Source organism: Amphiura filiformis, chromosome 15 (assembly GCF_039555335.1).
Source record: "Amphiura filiformis chromosome 15, Afil_fr2py, whole genome shotgun sequence".
Classification (NCBI taxonomy): domain Eukaryota; kingdom Metazoa; phylum Echinodermata; class Ophiuroidea; order Amphilepidida; family Amphiuridae; genus Amphiura; species Amphiura filiformis.
The window spans coordinates 48,673,674-48,697,223 of NC_092642.1; the positions used below are offsets into that span (position 1 = coordinate 48,673,674).

A 23,550-nucleotide genomic window follows, 5' to 3' on the forward strand; every position below is an offset into this window, starting at 1 on the left:
GTATGAGTGTGTGCCTACCTTAGCTGCTACATACACTGCTGGGTCCTTAGCATCCTCATCCTCCTCTAGCTTATTCAGCCTATAGGCATCACATTTGACTATGCCCTTAATAAGATTCATACACTGCACTATGGTTACTGGTATGGGTGTGTGCCTACCTTAGCTGCTACATACACTGCTGGGTCCTTAGCATCCTCATCTTCCTCTAGCTTATTCAGCCTATAGGCATCACATTTGACTATGCCCTTAATAGGATTCATACACTGCACTATGGTTACTGGTATGAGTGTGTGCTTACCTTAGCTGCTACATACACTGCTGGGTCCTTAGCATCCTCATCTTCCTCTAGCTTATTCAGCCTATAGGCATCACATTTGACTATGCCCTTAATAAGATTCATACACTGCACTATGGTTACTGGTATGAGTGTGTGCCTACCTTAGCTGCTACATACACTGCTGGGTCCTTAGCATCCTCATCCTCCTCTAGCTTATTCAGCCTATAGGCATCACATTTGACTATGCCCTTAATAAGATTCATACACTGCACTATGGTTACTGGTATGAGTGTGTGCTTACCTTAGCTGCTACATACACTGCTGGGTCCTTAGCATCCTCATCCTCCTCTAGCTTATTCAGCCTATAGGCATCACATTTGACTATGCCCTTACTAAGATTCATACACTGCACTATGGTTACTGGTATGGGTGTGTGCCTACCTTAGCTGCTACATACACTGCTGGGTCCTTAGCATCCTCATCCTCCTCTAGCTTATTCAGCCTATAGACATCACATTTGACTATGCCCTTAATAAGATTCATACACTGCACTATGGTTACTGGTATGAGTGTGTGCCTACCTTAGCTGCTACATACACTGCTGGGTCCTTAGCATCCTCATCTTCCTCTAGCTTATTCAGCCTATAGACATCACATTTGACTATGCCCTTAATAAGATTCATACACTGCACTATGGTTAGTGGTTACTGGTATGAGTGTGTGCCTACCTTAGCTGCTACATACACTGCTGGGTCTTTAGCATCCTCATCCTCCTCTAGCTTATTCAGCCTATAGACATCACATTTGACTATGCCCTTAATAAGATTCATACACTGCACTATGGTTACTGGTATGAGTGTGTGCCTACCTTAGCTGCTACATACACTGCTGGGTCCTTAGCATCCTCATCTTCCTCTAGCTTATTCAGCCTATAGACATCACATTTGACTATGCCCTTAATAAGATTCATACACTGCACTATGGTTAGTGGTTACTGGTATGAGTGTGTGCCTACCTTAGCTGCTACATACACTGCTGGGTCTTTAGCATCCTCATCCTCCTCTAGCTTATTCAGCCTATAGACATCGTGATTTGACTATGTCCTTAATAGGATTCATACACTGCACTATGGTTACTGGTATGGGTGTGTGCCTACCTTAGCTGCTACATACACTGCTGGGTGCTTAGCATCCTCATCCTCCTCTAGCTTATTCAGCCTATAGGCATCACATTTGACTATGCCCTTAATAAGATTCATACACTGCACTATGGTTACTGGTATGGGTGTGTGCCTACCTTAGCTGCTACATACACTGCTGGGTCCTTAGCATCCTCATCCTCCTCTAGCTTATTCAGCCTATAGGCATCACATTTGACTATGCCCTTAATAAGATTCATACACTGCACTATGGTTACTGGTATGAGTGTGTGCCTACCTTAGCTGCTACATACACTGCTGGGTCCTTAGCATCCTCATCTTCCTCCAGCTTATTCAGCCTATAGGCATCACATTTGACTATGCCCTTAATAAGATTCATACACTGCACTATGGTTACTGGTATGAGTGTGTGCTTACCTTAGCTGCTACATACACTGCTGGGTCCTTAGCATCCTCATCCTCCCCTAGCTTATTCAGCCTATAGGCATCACATTTGACTATGCCCTTAATAAGATCCATACACTGCACTATGGTTACTGGTATGGGTGTGTGCCTACCTTAGCTGCTACATACACTGCTGGGTCCTTAGCATCCTCATCCTCCTCTAGCTTATTCAGCCTATAGGCATCACGTTTGACTATGCCCTTAATAGGATTCATACACTGCACTATGGTTACTGGTATGAGTGTGTGCTTACCTTAGCTGCTACATACACTGCTGGGTCCTTAGCATCCTCATCCTCCTCTAGCTTATTCAGCCTATAGGCATCACGCTTGACTATGCCCTTACTAAGATTCCTATACTGCACTATGGTTACTGGTATGAGTGTGTGCTTACCTTAGCTGCTACATACACTGCTGGGTCCTTAGCATCCTCATCCTCCTCTAGCTTATTCAGCCTATAGGCATCACATTTGACTATGCCCTTAATAGGATTCATACACTGCACTATGGTTACTGGTATGAGTGTGTGCTTACCTTAGCTGCTACATACACTGCTGGGTCCTTAGCATCCTCATCTTCCTCTAGCTTATTCAGCCTATAGGCATCGCACTTGACTATGCCCTTAATAAGATTCATACACTGCACTATGGTTACTGGAATGGGTGTGTGCCTACCTTAGCTGCTACATACACTGCTGGGTCCTTAGCATCCTCATCTTCCTCTAGCTTATTCAGCCTATAGGCATCACATTTGACTATGCCCTTAATAAGATTCATACACTGCACTATGGTTACTGGTATGAGTGTGTGCCTACCTTAGCTGCTACATACACTGCTGGGTCCTTAGCATCCTCATCCTCCTCTAGCTTATTCAGCCTATAGGCATCACATTTGACTATGCCCTTAATAAGATTCATACACTGCACTATGGTTACTGGTATGAGTGTGTGCCTACCTTAGCTGCTACATACACTGCTGGGTCCTTAGCATCCTCATCCTCCTCTAGCTTATTCAGCCTATAGGCATCACATTTGACTATGCCCTTAATAAGATTCATACACTGCACTATGGTTACTGGTATGGGTGTGTGCCTACCTTAGCTGCTACATACACTGCTGGGTCCTTAGCATCCTCATCTTCCTCTAGCTTATTCAGCCTATAGGCATCACATTTGACTATGCCCTTAATAGGATTCATACACTGCACTATGGTTACTGGTATGAGTGTGTGCTTACCTTAGCTGCTACATACACTGCTGGGTCCTTAGCATCCTCATCTTCCTCTAGCTTATTCAGCCTATAGGCATCACATTTGACTATGCCCTTAATAAGATTCATACACTGCACTATGGTTACTGGTATGAGTGTGTGCCTACCTTAGCTGCTACATACACTGCTGGGTCCTTAGCATCCTCATCCTCCTCTAGCTTATTCAGCCTATAGGCATCACATTTGACTATGCCCTTAATAAGATTCATACACTGCACTATGGTTACTGGTATGAGTGTGTGCTTACCTTAGCTGCTACATACACTGCTGGGTCCTTAGCATCCTCATCCTCCTCTAGCTTATTCAGCCTATAGGCATCACATTTGACTATGCCCTTACTAAGATTCATACACTGCACTATGGTTACTGGTATGGGTGTGTGCCTACCTTAGCTGCTACATACACTGCTGGGTCCTTAGCATCCTCATCTTCCTCTAGCTTATTCAGCCTATAGGCATCGCACTTGACTATGCCCTTAATAAGATTCATACACTGCACTATGGTTACTGGAATGGGTGTGTGCCTACCTTAGCTGCTACATACACTGCTGGGTCCTTAGCATCTTCATCTTCCTCTAGCTTATTCAGCCTATAGGCATCACATTTGACTATGCCCTTAATAAGATTCATACACTGCACTATGGTTACTGGTATGAGTGTGTGCCTACCTTAGCTGCTACATACACTGCTGGGTCCTTAGCATCCTCATCCTCCTCTAGCTTATTCAGCCTATAGGCATCACATTTGACTATGCCCTTAATAAGATTCATACACTGCACTATGGTTACTGGTATGAGTGTGTGCCTACCTTAGCTGCTACATACACTGCTGGGTCCTTAGCATCCTCATCCTCCTCTAGCTTATTCAGCCTATAGGCATCACATTTGACTATGCCCTTAATAAGATTCATACACTGCACTGTGGTTACTGGTATGAGTGTGTGCCTACCTTAGCTGCTACATACACTGCTGGGTCCTTAGCATCCTCATCTTCCTCCAGCTTATTCAGCCTATAGGCATCACATTTGACTATGCCCTTAATAAGATTCATACACTGCACTATAGTTACTGGTATGAGTGTGTGCTTACCTTAGCTGCTACATACACTGCTGGGTCCTTAGCATCCTCATCTTCCTCCAGCTTATTCAGCCTATAGGCATCACATTTGACTATGCCCTTAATAAGATTCATACACTGCACTATGGTTACTGGTATGAGTGTGTGCCTACCTTAGCTGCTACATACACTGCTGGGTCCTTAGCATCCTCATCTTCCTCCAGCTTATTCAGCCTATAGGCATCACATTTGACTATGCCCTTAATAAGATTCCTATACTGCACTATGGTTACTGGTATGAGTGTGTGCTTACCTTAGCTGCTACATACACTGCTGGGTGCTTAGCATCCTCATCCTCCCCTAGCTTATTCAGCCTATAGGCATCACACTTGACTATGCCCTTAATAAGATTCATACACTGCACTATGGTTACTGGAATGGGTGTGTGCCTACCTTAGCTGCTACATACACTGCTGGGTCCTTAGCATCCTCATCTTCCTCTAGCTTATTCAGCCTATAGGCATCACATTTGACTATGCCCTTAATAAGATTCATACACTGCACTATGGTTACTGGTATGGGTGTGTGCCTACCTTAGCTGCTACATACACTGCTGGGTCCTTAGCATCCTCATCTTCCTCTAGCTTATTCAGCCTATAGGCATCACATTTGACTATGCCCTTAATAAGATTCATACACTGCACTATGGTTACTGGTATGAGTGTGTGCTTACCTTAGCTGCTACATACACTGCTGGGTGCTTAGCATCCTCATCCTCCCCTAGCTTATTCAGCCTATAGGCATCACATTTGACTATGCCCTTAATAAGATTCATACACTGCACTATGGTTACTGGTATGGGTGTGTGCCTACCTTAGCTGCTACATACACTGCTGGGTCCTTAGCATCCTCATCCTCCTCTAGCTTATTCAGCCTATAGGCATCACACTTGACTATGCCCTTAATAAGATTCATACACTGCACTATGGTTACTGGAATGGGTGTGTGCCTACCTTAGCTGCTACATACACTGCTGGGTCCTTAGCATCCTCATCCTCCCCTAGCTTATTCAGCCTATAGGCATCACATTTGACTATGCCCTTAATAAGATTCATACACTGCACTATGGTTACTGGTATGGGTGTGTGCTTACCTTAGCTGCTACATACACTGCTGGGTCCTTAGCATCCTCATCCTCCCCTAGCTTATTCAGCCTATAGGCATCACATTTGACTATGCCCTTAATAAGATTCATACACTGCACTATGGTTACTGGAATGGGTGTGTGCCTACCTTAGCTGCTACATACACTGCTGGGTCCTTAGCATCCTCATCTTCCTCTAGCTTATTCAGCCTATAGGCATCACATTTGACTATGTCCTTAATAAGATTCATACACTGCACTATGGTTACTGGTATGAGTGTGTGCCTACCTTAGCTGCTACATACACTGCTGGGTCCTTAGCATCCTCATCCTCCTCTAGCTTATTCAGCCTATAGGCATCACGTTTGACTATGCCCTTAATAGGATTCATACACTGCACTATGGTTACTGGTATGAGTGTGTGCTTACCTTAGCTGCTACATACACTGCTGGGTCCTTAGCATCCTCATCCTCCTCTAGCTTATTCAGCCTATAGACATCACATTTGACTATGCCCTTAATAAGATTCATACACTGCACTATGGTTACTGGTATGGGTGTGTGCCTACCTTAGCTGCTACATACACTGCTGGGTCCTTAGCATCCTCATCCTCCTCTAGCTTATTCAGCCTATAGGCATCACATTTGACTATGCCCTTAATAAGATTCATACACTGCACTATGAAGCGTTCAAAGAGTAGACCTTTGCCTGCATCTGTGAACACATAGGCTACTGTCAACTCTAGTGATTGCTTAATGAAATTGACATAAGCTAGTGGGAAATTATCCTGGACATCTAGTAACTGAAACGTAAAACAGAGAATGAAGAAGACTTTAATGAATATTCATGTTTTAAAGCTTTATGATACTTATATATAAGAAAGAATGAACAGTTTACCAACCCAAAGTGTTACAATTAAACATGACAACAAATATATTGTATACCATATAGAGATTGGAATGCCGTAGGTTCAATTCCCATGCGGCACATTCCCTTGCTTTTTTTCAAGTTGATTTGTGTGCCGGTTGGGATTTGTGTTATTTGTTGTCATGTTTAATTTTAACACTTTTGGTTGGTAAACTGTTCATTTTTTCTTATTATATTCAGTTTCCTCTTGTAGCAAGCAATCATTCCCCATTGTGTTTATTTGTTCTTGTGCAGGATACTTATATATCTTAAACCTTACTTCGGTGAATCGCTCGATCAGGTTTGTCCTTTAAATCAAATAACAGTTTTTGCTTGACAAAACCAATTAGTTTTTACTTTGGACATCTGATCCACTTTACTGGGCACCTGGCTTCAAGTTGTGTGTAGTCTCTTTTCAACACTTCAAAAGTCTTATTCTTGTGAAATATCAAGCAGAAGTAAAGAAAGCGAACAAGAAAAGTTCACTCGGTCAGAACACAGCACATCCAAGCAAGAACAAACCAAGTCAGCCATATCTGATCATGTCATAAGGGCAAATTGTGTCATCAATTGGGACGACTCAAAGATACTTAGCAAGCAAGGAAGTCTAGAGAAGTATAGGAAGTGATGGAGATCAGAAAGAGAGGGACCCACTTTGAAAGTCTGGAAAAGAGACTACATACAACCGGAAGTGAATTTTCCAGGGGGAGTGGATCAGATGTTCAGATCTGATGAAGTCTTCAGGTGAGATGGACAAAATAAACTCATTTTTGTCAAGCAAAAATTGTTATTTGATTTTAAACCTTATCACATCGTCCATCCGTCTTATTCTCATCCATAACAGAAATTCTTCATCAGACACACTAACTTTGTAATTCAATCATGAACAATATTTTGCTGATAAATAAACTACTTTCAATCCTGAAAAAATCTCCCCAGAGCAGCCAGCGCACATAAACGTTGAAAAAAGACCCACTGTATCTGGCTAGATTTGAACCGGCGACCTGTGTAATACTAGCATGACGCACTAGCCAACTGAGCCAGTACAGAGGCATGCTGAAGAGCGAAAGATATAAATCTATAGGTATTAGGTTCAAACGATGTTCATCGCATTGCTATCGGAAGGCATCAGAACTGCATATTTATAACAAATACACAAAGTCACATAGGTATGAAAGTTTACAGTCAATCCTATTAATTTCAAGCATGGGCCATCTATTAGCAATATTGTATCATTGTTTACCTGGACAAAAAGATTCTGTGTAATGATACACTATGCTGTTTTTGAATGACAGAAGGTAGAAATTTAAAAGTGACAAATTTGGATATTTCCTCCTTCAAGGCAATTTCTCCTGCCTTTTGTAACAGGTTCAATCCAGCTTGACCGGTTAACGCTCACTCCACCTTGTTCAATATCTACAAGCTTTGAGGGAAAAGTCAACATAATTTTTTTTTATTTTTGTAAAGCTTTCTTTTTTATTCAAATTGCTATTAAGCTGGTGAAATTAAGTTATATTTTGTTGAACGAAGTAGCGAATTACACAGTACAAAATTCTCTATCTATCAACCACTTTATTGTGTAATTTATGGCTTTCAGATTTAAGAGTTCAGATACTTTTTGTGCACAGTATGTTAAGAGACTGAGGTCAGGTCGCTAACAATAACCAACCATGTGTGACTACACATTATGTGACATGGTATATCGAAAGCAGACACTTTTGGGCAGGATCGTAAATGGAGAAATAGCCAAAAAATCTGCCCAGGGTGATTTTTTCACAATTTGGGTTTGTTGTGACTTTGTGATGTTATTAATGTTTACAATAATGTCTGATAGTTTCAGACCGGAATATAACTGGCATCTTGTATTTTTTGAGACATTTTTCAAGGCAATTCCTACTCTCAACATTGTCAATAATATTGTTAAAGGCCGATATCTCAATTTCCAATTTTATAATATAATAACTTACGAACTCAATATCTTCGCTTAGGAATGTTTGATTTCATTGGGGAAAACGGCGTTGTGGAGCAAATTATCTCTATATTTAAGATATGTAAAAACCTCAAAATTGATAACCTGCCCAAAAGTGTCTGTTTTTGACATGACACATCACATATAAAGTATGCTTATGTGGAACCCTGGTGATGAGTTATCTTACCAATTTCATGTATAATACAATCTGTTTCTCTAGTTTCTCCTTTGCTAAATGTGAACAAGGCACCTGTGCACCTGGAAAGAAACAATTAACAAAATATAAGCATCAAAGGAACAAAAGGAAATGTAGCAATAATTACTCTCAATTCCAGAAAATTACAGCACTAAATATTTGTACTTAAAAAATATCATTTTAATTTTGCCAAATGAAACATAGCTAAATCCTGATCCAAAAGGCCAAATCTTAATATTTTTGCAAATTAAAAAGAAAAAGACTCATCAAACACTTACGTAGCTCTACTACTGGTTTTATCCTTTGGAACACAAGCTGAACAAGCATCTGTGAAAATCAAATTTGAAATAAACATTTTATCATTTATAACAAATGTGTTGAGAATTCAGATGCAAAAAAACCAATGTATCACAGTTTTTCTCAATATGAGAAATAGACAAAAATAATTTGTCATATATGAAGAGCAAAGCCCCTTACATCCACTTGAGCAATTTTGAGTAAACATCAAAAATCATCAAAAAGTACTGATATATGGGGGTTTCCAACAAAAACAGTTTTTGGTGGGATGAGCATCCGGCCAAAAAATGCTTTTGTATGAGCATCCGGCCAAAAACTGCTTATATCAGTGGTTTTTTTGATGATTTTTTGATGTGTTCTCAAAATTGCTCAAGTGGATGTAAGGGGTTTTGCAACAAAGCTCTTCATATACAGAAAATAATTTTTTTAAAGTGCTACTTGTGATTATAGTTACAAAAATTTACTTTGGAATTATTTACGTAAAGAGTGTCAATTTAAAGCTGGCATTATGTGTGGAAAATGCCACAATGTGTCACCATTTCTCTTCTTTCTTATTTTTCCCTTAGAACATTAACAAGGGTTGGAGTGGGGAAGGCACCCCTTTGCACCCCCCTGGAACTGCCAAGGCATTCAATATATAGCCCACATCTATCAGCCTTGCAAGTACGTGGAGGGTATACACAAGCTTGTACACATGCAACAGTATTTTAACCATTAATTAACCCTTTTTTAATTCATCATTATCAGTATCACTACTGTAAGAATTTTACAAAACCATAAACACTCACTGTGAGTACCGTAAAAACTTGATAGTTAGCATGTGCTTGCTATTGAGCGCTTTTAAAACATGCAAACATGAAGAGCCCCATCCACAAAAGTGTAAAGGGTTTTGAGCAAATCATCGATACACATAGTTATATGCGAACAAGTTCACCTGCAAATGTGTGTCTCAACCCCATTAGCTCACATGGTAAAGCGCCGGACTTTGGTACAATTTCATGTTTTCAAAAGCGCACAATAGTAAGCACATACAATGTATGCTAACTATCAAGTTTTTACAGCATTATTGATGAATATCTTACCAGTGCATCAGATACTTTCTGTGGTTCTGGTATGCCAAAGACTAATTGCTTCCTTAAAACTGAAGTAAAACATACAAAATTGAAACAAGTCAATTTGATTAAATTCCATCTTTAAACCATTATAGACCACTTGGCATTTGACGTCATTGCCCGGCAGTATGCGCGCGCATTATGGCAATTTGTTCTTTGCCCTGCAGTGTGCATACGCATCGTAGTCTGCTAAGGGCACATGCATTTTAAATCGCCCGCCAGATCATATAGTACAGGAAAGCCATTGAACAGTGTAGCGGCTCGTTCGAGCATATCGATAGACGAGTCCCTCGCCTTTGTTGATAAACAGTGATGGCAAGTGGTCTATAGAAAGTGGACACTTATATTTTTGAATCCATTTGTAGATGAACATTGGTCTTGCCTTTACCTTTTTCGTGATCCTGGAGCCAAGACGAATGATTTGATATACATTGGAAGTGAAATTGGAGCACTTCTACGGTGGTATCACACATATCCTGAAATCAGTAGGTCTCAGAGACTGTCATGTTGGATTTTCAGCCAGTGCTCTGGCTTAATTATTAAGGTTTAGACCCATATGCAAAGAATTTTCACACTGCCTGATTGGTGCAGTTAATAGCCTAAACAAGAAGTCTGGGTTCTGCTTGGCTAATTGAATCATATCACCTAAGTACCTCATTCGCTGATCAATCTGTGTTAACAGGATACTGAGCTTGTGAAACTATGAATTTCCATTCCATATTTTGTGTTTGAATTTTCCAAAAACTTGTCAATTATTGGATAGCTTCAAACACATAGAGAGTGCACATTTTCAAATTTGCTGTGAAGAATTAATGCTACATGTGCATGAATATTCAATATTTGTGAACTTAAAAAATGCATTATACATATATAATATATTTGGTGCAAATACATTACATGTGACACAATTTTCACCCCAGCTAGATTAGCCCACCAAGAGATCTGTGATGAGTATCGAAAATGCAAAAATATGGGTAATATTTTTGTTTACCCATGAAATTATTCTGGCTTATGTACTTTTCAAGCTAGATACGCAGACCTGTCAACCTACCAAAGTCAGAAAGAGGGACATTGAGATCAAAACCTTGTACATGTACACAAACTAGATACCGACAAATTCAAAGACTTGAGGTGTGCAATACTTTCAGAATCAGAGAAGGTTTTGCAGGTCTGAATTTATCACAATAGACTAAAGAGAATGCTATAGCAAAATTTTAAAGTGAAATTTGCATCATTTTCTGCTGTTCTTACATGTAAATTTGCTATCCCTGAAATTTTCAGAAAACAGGACTGTCCCTCTTTTTCACTTTGGTAAACCCCAAATGAAGGACAGTCCCTCAAAATGATCAGGGACAGTTGGCAGGTCTGGATACGGTGATATTACTTTGAAGAAAAAACAAACTACCTTGTGAATATTGATCTTTTTTGAGGTGTTTCATAAAAAGAGTGTCCTATTGTCAACAAAGCTGAAATCTGGCTGTCAGCAAAGTGATTTGCACACCCATGTTACCATGTCACAGGAATGAATATACGGGATCTCCCTGTCAGTCCGAAACACTGTCAGTCCGACCCACCGCTAGTCCAAATTTTTAGGGTTAGGCTTAGGGTTAGGTTTACAGTTAGGATTAGGTTTAGGGTTAGGGTTAGGGTTACGGTTAGCGTTAGGTAAGCTTAAAATTCGGACTAGCGGTGGTTCGGACTGACAGTGTTTCGGACTGACGGGGTGTACCCATGAATATTACTTACTTTTTAGAGCCAACATGTTAGTCCGAACCACCGCTAGTCCGAATATTTAGGGTTAGGGTTAGGCTTAGGGTTAGGCTTAGGGTTAGGTTTAGGTTTAGGATTACGGTTAGCGTTAGGTAAGCTTAAAATTCGGACTAGCGGTGGTTCTGACTGACAGGGTGTACCCATGAATATGACTTACTTTTTAGAGCCAGCATGCTAAGCTCTACGAATGTTGCCACGCCATCATAATCATGTGATCTGGCAGCTGCTAAGAAGTTCTCTGTGTGGGCATTCCATAGATTCAACACAAAACTAAATATGTTACTTGTAAGCTGTGGACAAAGAAAATAAGAAAACTTATTACTAATGGTAAGAAGGGTATTCATTACCTTATGAAAAAATGTGATGCTGCAATCCAATCATATTGTATTCCGTAAAACCGCGATAGTTAGCATATGTGCTTACTATCGAGCGCTTTTGAAAACATGAAATTGTACCAAAGTCTGGCGCTTTACCAACTGAGCTGAGTTTAAACACGCACAGGTTTACTTGTTCGTGTATAGCTATGTGTATCGATGATTTGCTCAAAAGCCTTTACGCTTTTGTGGATGGGGCTCTTCATGTTTGCATGTTGTAAAAAAGCTTGATAGTACGCACATATGCTAACTATCGAGTTTTTATGGTATTAAGGGATGCAGGATGCATAAAGTTGCTGTTCATGTTGGTAATCAAAAAGACAACCATTTATTTAGGCCTTATATTAAGTATGGCTGGACCAGGAACTAAAATGAACTTAATGAAGCCAAACCTTGGCAACCATGGGGTAAAAACAGCCTGGCTCCTGCTTAGTATAAGCCTTGCATTTAACTAGAGGTGAGAGCAGTCTACCTTTTCAGAAATGGGGTAATGATTCCAAAAAGGTTGGGAACCCCTGATTTAGGTTCTCATCTTTCTTTAGTTATAATAAACTTATTTCAACAATTCAAGCATAAGTGTTCTATGTTTTTAAGCCAATTCTGGCTACACGATATGAGCAATTTTTTTTTCCAATTACATATTTGACCCACTCTTTTTTTCGGATAGTTTTCGATTTGATGGCTGACTGACGGTACATGGAAGCTACACCTATTTTTCTTACTTACCTCTCGAAAAAGTTTCCTATCTGAAAGAAGTCGCTTCGAGGCTAGCGTCTTAGTCACATGATGCATCGTCAACAGCGCCCTCTGTTGATGTAGTGGTTCTGGCTGTTTGACTGCTTCTAGTAGGGTAGGTATAAGTTCCTGCCATTCCCGTGGACAGTCCACCCTAGCTACCTTGCTGATCAAGACTGCTAGCTGAGTGGCGATAGGAGCAACAGGTTCGTTGAATGTCCCAATAAGCCTCGCACGGATTTCTGTTTTTTCTTCTTCTGCAATGGCACTGTTAAAAGATACCAGAATACAAACTGATTTAATATGGTGCTTTGCCTAAATGCAGTACTTAAAGTGTCATAAGTGCAGTGCAGCATTGACCCAGGTATTACAATTGACCGATATATGATGAGGTACTGCACATATCCTCTTGCACTTCCGCATGTGGAACTGTACCTTCCGTCACACATTTCGTAACTGCACCTCCCGACTTGCATTTCCGCATGTGGTACTGCATGTAAACTTGCATTTCTGCATGGCAAGGTGTAATACTCATGTAATATTTGTGATGCCTTTTTCCACATGCGGAACTGCACATCCTGCCTTGCAATTCCACATGGGGAAGTGCAAATTCTTTGGGTATTTCTGCATGGGGAAGTATATAAAACATTTTTGGAGGAGTACTGAACATGTCTTATTGCAGCACTGTAAGAGGAGAGGTGCAGCTCTGCATGCAGAGATCAATCAAATTTATATTGCTTGTGTTATCAAACATTGGTAATTAAATTTATTACATCAACAACTTTTCATAGGGCTGTCATATGTCCGTTGCTGAAATTGAATTTGAAGAGCCGAGCTAGAGGTGAGTCCAAGTCAGCAGCTGCAGTTTTCAGAACAAGAGCCGGAATCCCATCAAGTCCAGATACTTTGTTGATATCCAGTTTGGTCAGCTGTTTTCTTACTTTCTTAGGTCAGAATATCACACTAGATAAGAGTATTTGATGGCAATCCTCAGTGGAAGGTGAGGGAATTAATTGCTATTTTCAGTTTCAGGAATAGTTGACTTGTCACTGAAGAAACATTGAAATTGATATCAATTTGCAAAGAATTTTGTTAGCTGCAACTTGTTACCTCACTTGTGTAAAACAAATTCCAAATCCAGATTTTAACCCCATGAGAACTACCTGCCAATTGGCCAAAAAGAAGTTTTCATTATCAATTGGCCCAATCAGCAACATTGTTAGAATAATTTCACCACGCAAAAAATTGTGGTGAATTATTTGCAAAGCTCCATTCTGATTGGTGATTAAAGTGAAAATATCATGTAATTGACCAATCAGAGGTAATATAAGATCAGCAGGTAGTGCACAGGGGGTTAATGATTTAGGGACAATTGGAGAATGAGAATTTGACATGCTGCAACACCTTAGAGCCCATAGTGTGTCATTCGCGGAATGGAACAAACTTCCCGCCAATATTAAGAATGCTCAGACTTGGCATTTTTAAGAAGCTGCTAAAATGCCATCTGTTCTGACCCATAAGCCTACCAGATTCAGGGTACCCGCACCTTGAAGCCTTTAAAATTCAAGGACATTTCATGGACTTTCAAGGTCCAAAAGCATGATTTTCAAGTATTTACCAAAACACAAAAAGCTGCATATTAACGAATGTGACAGCTCCTCTCCACTCCCCAAATTTGGTCAAAATTATACTTACATGTAAAGTAAAATTCCAATTTTCAAGGACTTTGTGCAAATTTCCAGGACTTTCAAGGCCTTGAAAAGGCATTTTCATATTCAAGGACTTTCAAGGACCATGGGAACCCTGCAGATTTGAACAGCGCCTTTGAACAATAGACTTTTTGTAGATTGCCATTATTGCTGTTGTGGTAATTTTTACTGGGTACATGTAGAAAGATACGCTTTGATGGGTATCAACCATGCATGTAAAGATGGCAGTCAGTGAGAGCTCTTCCCATGCTTACAGATTAATGACACCTATTGCAATTGACAGCCACGCACTTCAGGCAGGCGGGTAAAACATCTTAGGCTAAGCATTTACAGTTTGTGATCTGAATGATTTTGCAACTTTTCAAATCACACAAAATTCACAAAATCATAAAATATGAACAGTTTTGAATTCTTTTTACACTTGAAGTGAGGTACTAAACTACAGCTAACAAAATGTTTAGCATGTTTATATAAATTTCAATATTCTTTATCCATTATGTTAAGAATTATGACCCCCTTAAACTAGTGTTGAATAACACCATACAATGTAGCCAAATAAATGAAAAAAACAAACCAAAAGATCAATGAAGCCCTACATTAAAGAAATTAGTTTTGTTAAGGAATCTGATATGTTTGCACAGTATTTTTGTGAGACCTGAGAGCATATCAGACACACCAAATTGCATTCTGAATATCCTGAATGTCCTACTGATATCAAGTAATTTTTTAGGTCTTTTGGGGGGAAAATGTATATCTTCAATACGAAAGGTCAAAATTTTCAAATGATGGACAGTTTTTCCTCCCAGCTACATACACTTTAAGTACATATCATTAGATCTATAAACTTTACTTCAAGGACTGTTAAATACCAAGAATATAAAAAAATATAGATTTTTAATAACTTGATATAAAATTTGTATTATATTGTGAATTTCAACAACAAAAATCAAAATTATTTGATATCAGAAGGACATTCCGTGTATTCATAATGCAATTTGGTGTGTGCCACAAAAAGTACTGTGCAAACATTGCTATCCGATCCCTGGGGCTAAATACATTTGATTACTTTTCTTGTCTTATCATTATAAAATTGGTTATTTTTTACTAATTCCTGTTTCATTATCGATGGAAAGGGAGGTGTCAGCTTTAAAGCATAAACTAGTTGCAGTTATAGCACTTTATCCATCTTCTGGTTTGTTCCCTAACAAGATTAACCCTCTGGTCACTACTGGTCATCTAACAGCATTTCTGATTGGTTGATAACTTGAAATGCTCATTTCAATTGCCAATTATGACTAGGTTTTAAACTATTTATGGTCAAACTTGCATTTGCAGATGATCTTATTAATACCTTCCTTGATTGGTTCAAAATTGGACACAATATTCATTTTGGCCAATTGGCAGGTAGTTCTCATGGGGTTAACTTATAAATGTATATAGAGACTCTTGCACTAATAACAATCTGTCTTTACTTACTTTGGGGCAGTCTTTCTCCAGTATTTGTCGATGCCATTCTTGAAATACAACACTGCTAGCCATCTGACATTCACATCAATACTGTGATTACTATAAATGGTCTGTAGAAATAAAACATGAGCAGATAACAAGAAACGTCTTTAAAAAAGACAATGCCATGGATGAAGTTCATGATTCATAATTTTACATTGACAATAAATAAATAAATAAATTTTGGATTTATAAAGCGCCTTTCTCCAGATCTTAGAGGAATCAAAGCGCTGACAAGTACTTGGAATGCTAGTAAATATTTGTGTGTGGCACATGACCCTAACTAAAGTATGTGTTGCCATCAGTAAAATACATGTAAGACAACCACAGATTTAAATAGGAGTGGTCTGATTTTTCAAGTTTTTTACCTTAGATTGAGGCCTACCATTAAAATAAAACAATGTTTCCAAATTTTGAGTTGTATTGCTCCAGTGATTTTGATATGAGAAGCAAAAACATAGTAACAATGTTCCATAGAATAGTACATACACTCCAGTGTGGTTACCACAATTCACTTTTTTTGTTCATACCATTTAAACAAAAAAATATCTTGGGCGTTTAATTTCACTCGGATAATGAGAAAAATATGAGCTTTCTTCTGTTACTAAAATCTCAATTTTAATAAAGAAAAATAGGGACAGCGGTCCCAGATAGGTTGTCCGAAGATATGGGTAGTGAACACTTTTATGCCATTCTGGTCAAAAAGGTCCAAATTTTGAAAAAAGGTCAACTTTTTCAAAATCAGCCCACCCCCCCCCCAAAAAAAATCCTGCTTACAGGCTTGTTCCCACCACACACAAAATGTTCATCTTCCAATTTGACTGCATCTTGAATGAAAGCAGTTACAACATGTAGACAGGACTATGAAGTCAACCGTATCCTGGCATCATTTCCCTCAACAATATCATTACAAGAAAAATGTCAAGACTGTACATGTGCTGTTGAAAAATTCCAGGCGTTGAGTGGGCATAGCATTTTTGTGTGCGTGCTCCACGGAGTGATTGGCCCTCATTAAAACAGATCATGCTGGACATTGCCACTTGGTGGATTGGCTCGGATTGTCTCTAGTTAATTAGTCTATGGGATGGATGGATGGACAGACAGACAGACTGACAGAAAGACAGACAGACATTACTTTCCAACCTACCTGAAGCACCGAGTAGAATCCTGCATGTGCTTCCCACTCTTTGAGCTGTTGTTCTGCAGGTTTTAGAATTGATGCTTCCTGACTAGTTGCTTTGGTCAGTGTTTCAAGGACTATTCCTACTGCATTAGTACCATCCATCTATGGAATTAACACAAAGTATAAATTTTCTGATTACTTGATACCCTTTCCATTTCTTGCTTTGTTTATTAAAGCTATCTGGACCAGCATGCATCTTATTAGCCTACACTGGCTATCCAGGCTTGTGCATTTTTATTGTATGGGCTTGCAAGGGTCTATGGATTTCCCATGGATTAGCATCCCTCACAGACCAACCTGGGTAAACAAACAAACAAACAAACAAACAATGACACCCATCAGTGCTGAAGAAGTGATGGTCTGATGAGCTACAGAAATTCCACTTGTAGTAAGAGAAATTCTATTTGCATATGTGTGAACAAATTTGGTCTAACAAATATTGTATACCACACGTAACACAGACTTACACACTAATACACAGTGCAGACTGCATATATCCAAATAATTCTGGAATACCCTTTACACTGTTATGTGTTAAAGTACATTACTACATTTTGCACTGAAACACAAAGGGTGTGAAACAGTGGAGAGTATTCCAAAATTGTGCACATACAGTGCGCACTTGAAGAATACATATGGTACATGTAACTAGAATTATGCAGTTCTTCATTAAGGTAGCCCACAACAAAGGTGAACTTGTAAATGCAAAGAATATGCAAATATGCTCATTAATATTCATATGCAAATAACTTGACACAAAACTATACAGCACAAGAGGTGATGATACTTGATACAGATATAGATGCCAGATTTTGATCAAACTGATTTTGATCTTTTATAAGATTGCAAAATTTGACACGTCTTTTGTACATTTTCATATAGCATAATGAAAAGAAATACTGAAAAAAATGAATTTATTTTTTTTCCTCAAAAGTAAATGTTATAGGGTGCTTGCACAGAAGGTCATTAGTTCAAATCATCCAATCGCCTGTTTAACTGGTATTGATCAAAGTAATTCTTGTGTACTCCATGCATTTGCAATGCATACAAGTCTTCTGGAACGTGTCAGGATTATGATTTGAACTAATGACCTTCCGTGCAAGTACCATGTAACATATTTTGAGGGGGGGAAAATTTGTAGGAAATTTGTGAAAGAAATTGTATTTTGAAATGCGCAACATCGTCAGAAATCATTCACTTTCGTCGGCTTTGGGGGATTCGGCTTTGGGGGATTCCCCCAAATTATGCCCAGCGAGGTCACGTCACACTTCCAGTGTGACATGCCCAGAACTCAAATAACTTTCGCAGCGACAGACAAATTGCAGGAAAGCGGGCCAATTTAAGCTTCCTGTAATATCTATTGCACATAACATACTGAAGTCACAAACTTACAAACTTCAATATGCACTTCAAATACAGCAGACCAGCTGTTAATTATTACCGATCCTGTAGAATAACTTACCGGTACATAATCTTCAAATTCATGGAATCCTGTTGCTCAGAATTGCAAATGTCATTTTTATCTGTCAAATGCGCTGTGGATGTGCTCAGAGATTTTATGATATGCTCCATAAATCACAGGTGTGAAACTGACTTTATACCACTCGCTCGCTTTCGCAGAAAAGCGAAGCTTCCGGCTACCTCGTGGCACTGGGCATGACGTCATCATGGATGTGTGCAAAATTTCCGACGGGCGCCTTATTTATTTATAATCCGTTTTGTGATTGGTTGCAAAAACCATTTATTGCAATCGTAAGCCAATCAATGAACGCAACGGCCTTTTACGGTATAAATTAATGTGACCCGCCAGTAAAGTACGTCTAACCTGATTGGTTTACAAAACTACTTTGATAATTGCTAAGCCAGTCAGCGTGCTCGATGCTTAACAACCTGGTCGTAGCTTCCAGAGGCGAATTCACATGGTGATCCAGCGATCGAGTACATGTATAAATTCAGCATGACTTCTGCTCTCGCAGGTGCAATAACAATACATGGACACAATCACTGACATTTACACAATGAAATAATGAATTATTTATGACATGCATGGGCTGGATTTTACGATCGAGGTAAGGTTTTCGGCCTGTCCCTGCGTGAATATTGTTAGTTTTCAGCATCAAAGATACTTGCGATGACCAGTTTTTTGCGGACACTTTGATAACAGGTAACTTTTATAGGTCATTGGGTAGAAACGATAGTTGTACAATTGTACGAAAATATACATTTTGTTATAGGCCTAAAATGTTTACAAAAATATATTGGTCCACACGTTGTGCATGTATTCAGTTGTTCGACGCACAGTGTCAACACCCTGTATTATAAATATTTTTTTCCATACAGCTCAATACTCCGTTGAAATCAATATTCTATTATTGACACAGATTTAAAGAAAGTTTACATGCATTGTGTTATAGGACGTGCACCTGGAACTTAACTAAATGGGCTAAACACATTCCTTTATACCTATAAAGTTTAATTGTCATTCTCAAAATTAAATATATCTCAATTTTTACATTGGATTTCAAATTTTTTACGTTAGAAATGCAATAAAAGATATCCACAGGAAGCTGCAAGGCCCCGCTAATTAGTGTAGGGCCTACTGCTTTTCGAGTGAGTGTACTGGAAACAAAACCCTGGTTTTACCTGAAAACAAATTTTTTTCTTGTAATAGAAACATCATATGGGGTACTAGAGCATGCACAAATCGTAATAATGTGTAGAATATAGAAACGCTGTGGTATCTCATATGATAGTCATGGTATACTTAGCCTGAGTCGCTCGGCCTTTCTCGAACAAAATCGCGATGCGTAGAGAAACGAGAGGATTCGCTGTACTATCACAGCAATTTTTAACACGAAGATATAGGGATGATGACGATGTGCGACGTATACCCCCAAGTCACCACACCATTTGAAAATAGGTCCAGAAATAACTGATAAGTTAAATATAGCCTCATCTTTCGGATGCAAAAGGATAAAAAACAGTAACAATTCTGTAATTGCTGCGGATGAATTTACAATGTGAAGCGGTTTGGCTCTTAGAAGGGCATGAGATAACACTCTGTGCGCATGAGCAGCAAAACACTGCCACTGGCAAAATGGCAACCCACACCTAAGTAATTTTGCAACTTTCTTTACACATAAATTTACACACTTTAAACTTGGAATTTTTGAAAAATCATTACCAGATGAAAATTGAATAAAAAGCGAAATAATGTACCGTATACAATATTCTGATGTTTCAAAAAATATTATGTGCTCAGAAATATTACGTTGAATATTGGAGCATGTCGATTGTCGCATTTGTCGTCATGATGTCGCTCTATTCAGCGTCTCACTGAATTGACTGCTCGATCGCACAGGACTATCTTTGAAAAGAGCGGTAAATTGAATTCAATGCAATATTAATATTATTTATGAGTGCAGACATGATATGCCATGGGGATGTGAGTGCAACCTTCTTGTAGTGCAGCCCGATATATTCAAAAATTGCTATCGAGACCGAATTAAAAAGAAGTCCCGTCAACTAGACCAAAATGCCGTACGCACACGCGTACAGCGCAGGTCAGAAACAAATCGAAGTCACACCCCGTGACCCGGCCGCCCTTGACTTGAAGTCAGACCAAGACAGACAGGGTCTAATTCTGCATAAAACCGGGCAACGTTATTTCTATAGATCTGCTGCGCATTCAAATTGCATTGTATTGCATCGTAATTTCATTTGTGTCTATGCTAATTATGTTTACACAACATGTTTTAAAGCAAATTCGCCGATAATAGGTGATCAAAAGCGATCGAAATGTTACAAAAGTACAGATCGCATTCAGCTTACTTCATATGAGATGATCTTTGGAAAAATACGGCATAGTTTGCGGAATGCCATGCAGTAAAATATTAATACGTTGCGGCAATTCATGATTGACAACTAACAATCGGCGTGTCCTTCGTATCCTCCACTGTCAATTTCTTATCCACTCACTAATCCTCACAAAAGCTTTATGTTGATTACGTAATGTGTGGAGGCAAATTGCAATAAGTACAATGAAATAATGAGTACGGGCGGGCTCTGAGGCGGGTTTCTTCCTCATCTTACGTAACAGTATTGTTCTCCAAAAAAACCCGGAAGCTTGTGGTTTGGAGCTCTAGCTGAAATACAGCAAGATAATGTAAGATAGTAATTGTAAACTAGTCGGGATTATGCACTTTCAGTTTCTCACGCGTTTGAACGGGAATTGGATTGCGTACTTTTTCGATGTCTAGTGAGCAAATTTCTTCAATATTTTGAGAAAATGATGTCAAATTTTCTATTCTATATTGTTTGGTAATAATGTCTTTTGCCAATAGTATGTTTAAAGTTGTAATTTTGTGTTTTTGATCGCAAAGATCGGATATTTTCGTTCCGATTCAATTCTGAACCCTTCGCAAGGGTGCCGATTTCGCAGAACTTTGACGATAATTTTGCCTTTTGGACACTAAAATGCATTTGATCCTTAATTTTGTTTCAACCGAGTCTTAACTTAGCAAGCACAATAAGGTTGGTACCACTTTTATATACATTGATAAAATTTTAAAGATTTTTTTTCAAGTTTCTAACCGGCGCAAATCGTTAAGTGTGTATTTCCCATTGACATCCAAAATGGGAAATACGAGTCACGTCTGATGGATGTCATAGCATAGGAACGGCGTCCATGAGACTCGGCGAGTCTAATTGTAAACCTGTATTTTAGCTAGAGTATCTCGAGCTAGACCTAGACGCAAACTAGTCTTTTTAATTTTGTCTTTGATAATATGGTAGTTAATCCGATTACTCATGTACTTCTACGGCGAATAGGACTGGCAATTGCTGGCAAGCGAGTCTAGTTCGCAAGGCAAACTTAAAAAAAACGGGCAAAACAGACGTGTCATTTATCGGTATGACATTTTCGTTATTGACGCTGCCCTATTTTAAGTTTGCACAGAAGAGGCATCTCAATTTGAGTGCGTCGATTGGCAGTAAATTGCACATATACTCACTCTAAATTGTTCATCAAACTAATCCAGCGTTCCTTATGAAAAGAACCATATGCTGCATTGTATGTACAATCACCAAAAAAGATGAAAAACGCATCTAAAAAATTCGGTACGTGCAAGCTTACAGCACTAAAAATCAAAGTCATAAAGCAGCTAAACAGAGTGACGTCATCGCCTTGCCACAGACCTGAATGTAACATGTGACACCTGATCATGTGATATTTCATATTTACGGCACTAAAAGTTGAAGTTACATTGGGATTGTATGCTCCGGAAAACTTATTTTTTTCTGGATTCATAATGGAATATTAATTACAATTTCAGCCATGCACGTTTAGGTAAGAAGTACAACAACCCGTGTAATTAATATTATGACAAACATGCAGATATTTAAAGGGGCACTTCGTGATCCACAGCCTCATCCCCCCACTTTTCTCAAAAAAAGTTGAGATTTTTTTATCACTGGAATACTCTGGCTACATAATGTTTATGTACAAAATATTTCTTGCAGATTAATTCGTTTAGCAAAGATATCGCGAAATTTTAATTTCGTTCTGGTGCACCAGAACGAAATTACAACGTATTGTCTATGGAGCCGTGTAATACACATAATCATGCATAACTCGCAAACGCAAAATCGGAATCAACTGAAATTTTGGGAATATGGTTTTTTCGTGGATATGTACTGAAAAATGTCCTAAAAAGAGGTAGTCCTGCCAGCAAGACTTCAGTCTTTATCATAAACATAATGACATCAACGGATCTAGGTACGACGAGTTACAGTTACTGGAACTAAAAAAGAGGATGTGATACGCAACTTGTCCTTACTACGACAGATATCGCTGAATCCATGGACAGGGGTCGTCAGGTCGATGCCATATTATTGGATTTCTCCAAGGCATTCGACCGAGTTCCACATAAGCGCCTTTTAAAAAAATTCCATCATTATGGAGTCACCGGGAATATACTCAAGTGGATTGAGATCTTCCTAACCAAGAGGAAACAGTGTGTCGTCCTCGATGGTATTCAGTCTACTGCAGCAGAGGTAGATTCCAGCGTGCCACAGGGCACTGTTATTGGGCCGATGAGCTTCCTAGTTTTCATCAATGACTTGCCTAGCTGTGTGAGTGCTGGTACAAAGACCAGACTTTTGCCGATGATGCATTCATCTATCGAGAGATCAACTCTGTAGAAGACCAGATCATCCTTCAAACAGATCTTGACGCATATCTCGTTGGAGTCAAGACTGGCAGATGACGTTCAATACCGATAAATGTTTCAAAATGAACTTCACAACCAAGAAAACCATCAAAATTTCCCCATACACATTGTGCCAAAAAACTCTTGAGGCAACACATTCTCATCCGTACCTTGGTCTGAAGTTTTGTGACAATCCACGTTGGAAAGAGCATATCTCTGAAGTCACAAACAGCTGTAAG

The 23,550-nt window shown here is 39.1% G+C and overlaps 2 protein-coding genes across 2 annotated transcripts in view; one reads left to right on the forward strand and one right to left on the reverse strand.

Moving 5' to 3' along the window:
- The window catches only part of LOC140171766 (F-box/LRR-repeat protein 4-like), a 238,554-nt gene that overhangs the window by 158,210 nt on the left and 56,794 nt on the right, over positions 1-23,550 (forward strand). The window lies entirely within an intron of this gene.
- Positions 1-23,550, reverse strand: part of LOC140171761 (importin-11-like) — a 55,685-nt gene that overhangs the window by 31,101 nt on the left and 1,034 nt on the right. Inside the window, 8 exon segments of the mRNA XM_072195081.1 lie at positions 5,914-6,147; positions 8,408-8,478; positions 8,695-8,743; positions 9,796-9,854; positions 11,753-11,885; positions 12,696-12,972; positions 15,890-15,990; positions 17,067-17,204. Of these exon segments, the coding sequence (XP_072051182.1) occupies positions 5,914-6,147; positions 8,408-8,478; positions 8,695-8,743; positions 9,796-9,854; positions 11,753-11,885; positions 12,696-12,972; positions 15,890-15,990; positions 17,067-17,204 (1,062 nt within the window).